Source organism: Aegilops tauschii, chromosome 7 (genome assembly GCF_002575655.3).
Source record: "Aegilops tauschii subsp. strangulata cultivar AL8/78 chromosome 7, Aet v6.0, whole genome shotgun sequence".
Classification (NCBI taxonomy): domain Eukaryota; kingdom Viridiplantae; phylum Streptophyta; class Magnoliopsida; order Poales; family Poaceae; genus Aegilops; species Aegilops tauschii.
In genome coordinates this window covers 176,444,933-176,448,071 of record NC_053041.3, presented here as the reverse complement: position 1 = coordinate 176,448,071, position 3,139 = coordinate 176,444,933, and the positions used below count along the sequence as shown (strand labels likewise).

The 3,139-nt window shown below is 50.8% G+C and overlaps 1 protein-coding gene across 1 annotated transcript; it reads left to right on the top strand.

The window, feature by feature from the left end:
* Positions 1 to 1,525: 1,525 nt before the first annotated feature.
* LOC109746255 (gibberellin-regulated protein 5) lies at positions 1,526 to 2,531 on the top strand. Its single transcript, XM_020305376.4, has 3 exons — positions 1,526 to 1,745; positions 1,851 to 1,893; positions 1,995 to 2,531. The coding sequence occupies exons 1-3, from the start codon at positions 1,686 to 1,688 to the stop codon at positions 2,174 to 2,176; spliced, it is 285 nt and encodes a 94-aa protein (XP_020160965.1). The 5' UTR covers positions 1,526 to 1,685; the 3' UTR covers positions 2,177 to 2,531.
* Positions 2,532 to 3,139: the final 608 nt, after the last annotated feature.

Sequence of the window (3,139 nt, the reverse complement as noted above, 5' to 3'; positions counted from 1 at the left end):
GCTGGTTGTTGAGGTGGTGATGGACCAACACGGCAACCAATATCTCCTCCTCGTCGTCGGACGATGAATCGTCGGAGTCGCAAAGGAAATTGTGGAAAAAGAACTCGTCGGCGGAGTCCATTTTCGTACCTTGGCAAACTGTCGAACAGCTTGCGGGCGTCGAAGAAGGAGACGGCCAGCGAGGGGAGACGCGGCGCCCACAGACCAGCTAGCTACCCTGCCGGCGTCCGACGAGCGTGCCGGTCGGATGTGGCGGGGGCGGCGAGGCGTCTTCTTGGTCGCGGGCGGCTGTGCGGTGGGGGAAGCGGCGGCGGGAACCAGTTTGCTCCCCGGCGGCAAAACGGCGGCGGCGGGCGACTGGGGGCAGGGGCGGCATTGCTGGGCGGATGTGGAGGCGGCGGCAGAGTCGCCGGCAAAAATGGGCGGCGGCGTCGGTGACGGAGGAGGCGGGGCGAGGGTTGCTTGTTGGCCGGGGGGGGGGGGGGGGGTGGAGGGGGGTGAGAGGGGAGGCCAATGTGCCACAGACCAGCGGGCCCGGGGACAGGGGTAGGCGAGCGCGCGCGCGTCCGTCGCGTGTCCGCGCCGACGCAAATCAGGCTAAAAATGGGCCGGGAATGGGTCGCCCGCGGACGAAAAACGGACGCGCGTCCGTTTGGGTCGGCGTGTTGGGCCGCCTTTTCTGTCCGCGCCGACCCAAACGGACGGCCGCGGACGAAATGAGTCGCCCCATTGGAGTTGCTATTTTTTTGATATTTTCTCTCTCGATTTGTGCATGTCACCTTTGCGCAATGCCCGCTGCTGATCAACCAACATCCCTGCCAAAATTAGGTTTACTCCTAGTAGTAGGAGTAATAGTTATTGCCAGCAATATACGTACAAACACATGATAATTATATGTCAACAACTAATAAATACTACCGCGCGGCAGGCGTGGTGAGCAATCTTCGAATCATTCAAAAAATAACAACTAATAAATACTCTAGTAACTGAATTTTCCCTGTAAAACTTTGCTACAGATCAAACTAAAACAAGCCCTACATGAATATGCAACCAGAGGTTATCTGCTAATGAACTGTGTCTTTATCTTTTACTAATTTCTAACATAACACACCAAGTGTGGTTTTGTTCTAGTACGACAGTTATTGTTCGCAAAACCAAATCAAAGATGAATGTTGGCGTTGCCAAGAGTCCAACTTCTACCTCATTACTAGAAGAGATACTATTTTGCTGATTGTGATCCCAGATATCTTATCAGAAATCTGCCTATCTCACGGTTATAGTATCACCTACCCTCGGCACGGCACAAATGCAAAAGCAAGAGCCTTCCCACGGAAAAACAGAGCGGGGTCGCGGTGCACTGCAGGTCTGTAACGCGGACGTCCCTGTAACGCATGCATGGTCAGAGCAGCCAGTGGAGCATCACATGCCGAGTACAGACAGCAGGAGACTCCCCACCACCGTAACCCTTCACAGCCTGTACAGCCCGTCCTCTCCACAGTAATGCTTCTATAACTGCTCACTCCCCACCACCGTCCACCACCCCTCTCCCCCGCCTCGTGCCCCCAGCTAGCTGCCCTTCCTGCCCTACATATACCCAGGAGATCCAACCAAAAAGATCTCAAGCCCACAATTCACATCGCTCCTACCCAGCCACGCACGCGCGGAGAAGAGAAACAGCAAGCACCATGGCCAAGATCTCCTTCCTCTTCGTGGCGCTCCTCGTCCTCGCCGTCGCGTTCCCCGTGGTAATCACCCGTGCCACTTCGCCTCTCACCTTCATCCTTCAGCCATGCATGTATGTTTCCTGAACTCACCGGTGCTCTTCTTCTCCTTTGGGTCGTGCCGTGCAGAAGGTGATGGGAGGTGGCGGCGGCGGCAAGCTCAAGCCATGGGGTAAACCCACTTGCACTCGCAGTGTCTCTGCATTTGCCGCGCTTCGTCTCGTTTGGTCTTTTTTCTTTTAACTGATGATGTTTTTGTGTCGGTCTGTGCAGAGTGCCCGTCCAAGTGCTCGTCGCGGTGCTCGGGGACGCAGTACAAGAAGGCGTGCCTGACCTACTGCAACAAGTGCTGCGCCACCTGCCTCTGCGTGCCGCCGGGCACCTACGGCAACAAGGGCGCCTGCCCCTGCTACAACAACTGGAAGACCAAGGAGGGAGGCCCCAAGTGCCCCTAGATTCTTGATTTTCTTTCTTCTTCTTCTGGGGTGCCAGCTTGCGGTTCATGGTTATTCACTACTCGGCCATCAAGATGTTACTAGATCTGAATTATGTGACAGGCATTTAGTGGCATGTGAATTGCCCTACCAATTATCCGTGTTTCTATCAGTAGGACTAAGATGTGGAAAAATGGAGGCGCTCCCACATGATTATAGTGGGACCTCTCGAGCTTTATTGTTCCTTGTGCGCCTGTGCACCGTGCTTTCTTCTTGTCTCAAAAGTCAGATGAAGCATGAAGCGCCCGTACCATTCGGCATGAATGATGAGCTACCACAATGAACAAAAGCATGCAACGCCCGTTCATTTTTCTTTCGTTTTCAGATGTGCAATGAGTCTTTTGTTGTTATTGATACAGAGGCCATCCAAAACGACCACTTACCGCAGTGTTTGTTTGTTATGGGAGAAGCAAATTTATTTTTGCCTGTTTGGGTGATTAAATTGGAGGGCTGCGCGCTTAATTGGATTATGGATCCGACCATGTCACATCTAGACGTGAGATAATATCTCAAATCTAAATTGATTTTATCATCTGTTTTGTGGCCCCCTTCACTTGTTTTCTTTTTGGTTTCTTAACAGTATATACACAAGAAAGCTATCACGATTCAAGTTCAGATACACGCTCAAAAAAGTTAGGCCGTGGCAGCTACGCATGCAAGCTACTGTAGATCAATCAAGGCGCTTGCTTGTGTGCTTGGTTTTAGGCTAGCTTTGCACGTACGAGCGGTAGGGAACTTTGAATATTTTTCTGGAAAACAGGATTTTTAAAAATATATTCAAATATTTTTTGGAAATTGTGAACATTTTTCGAACATATTTTGAATTTTGAACAAAATTTAGATTTCAGTTTTCTTTGAAAAACATGATTTTTTATTTTCTAGTATATTTGAAAGTTCTAATTCTTAACTTTATTTAGAAAATGT

Excerpts from the sequence above, each read along its gene's own strand:
- LOC109746255 (XM_020305376.4), top strand. The coding sequence starts at position 1,686 with ATGGCCAAGATCTCCTTCCTCTTCGTGGCGCTCCTCGTCCTCGCCGTC. Across the intron at positions 1,746-1,850 it reads TCGCCGTCGCGTTCCCCGTG|AAGGTGATGGGAGGTGGCGG; the intron begins GTAATCACCCGT and ends CGTGCCGTGCAG. Across the intron at positions 1,894-1,994 it reads CGGCAAGCTCAAGCCATGGG|AGTGCCCGTCCAAGTGCTCG; the intron begins GTAAACCCACTT and ends CGGTCTGTGCAG.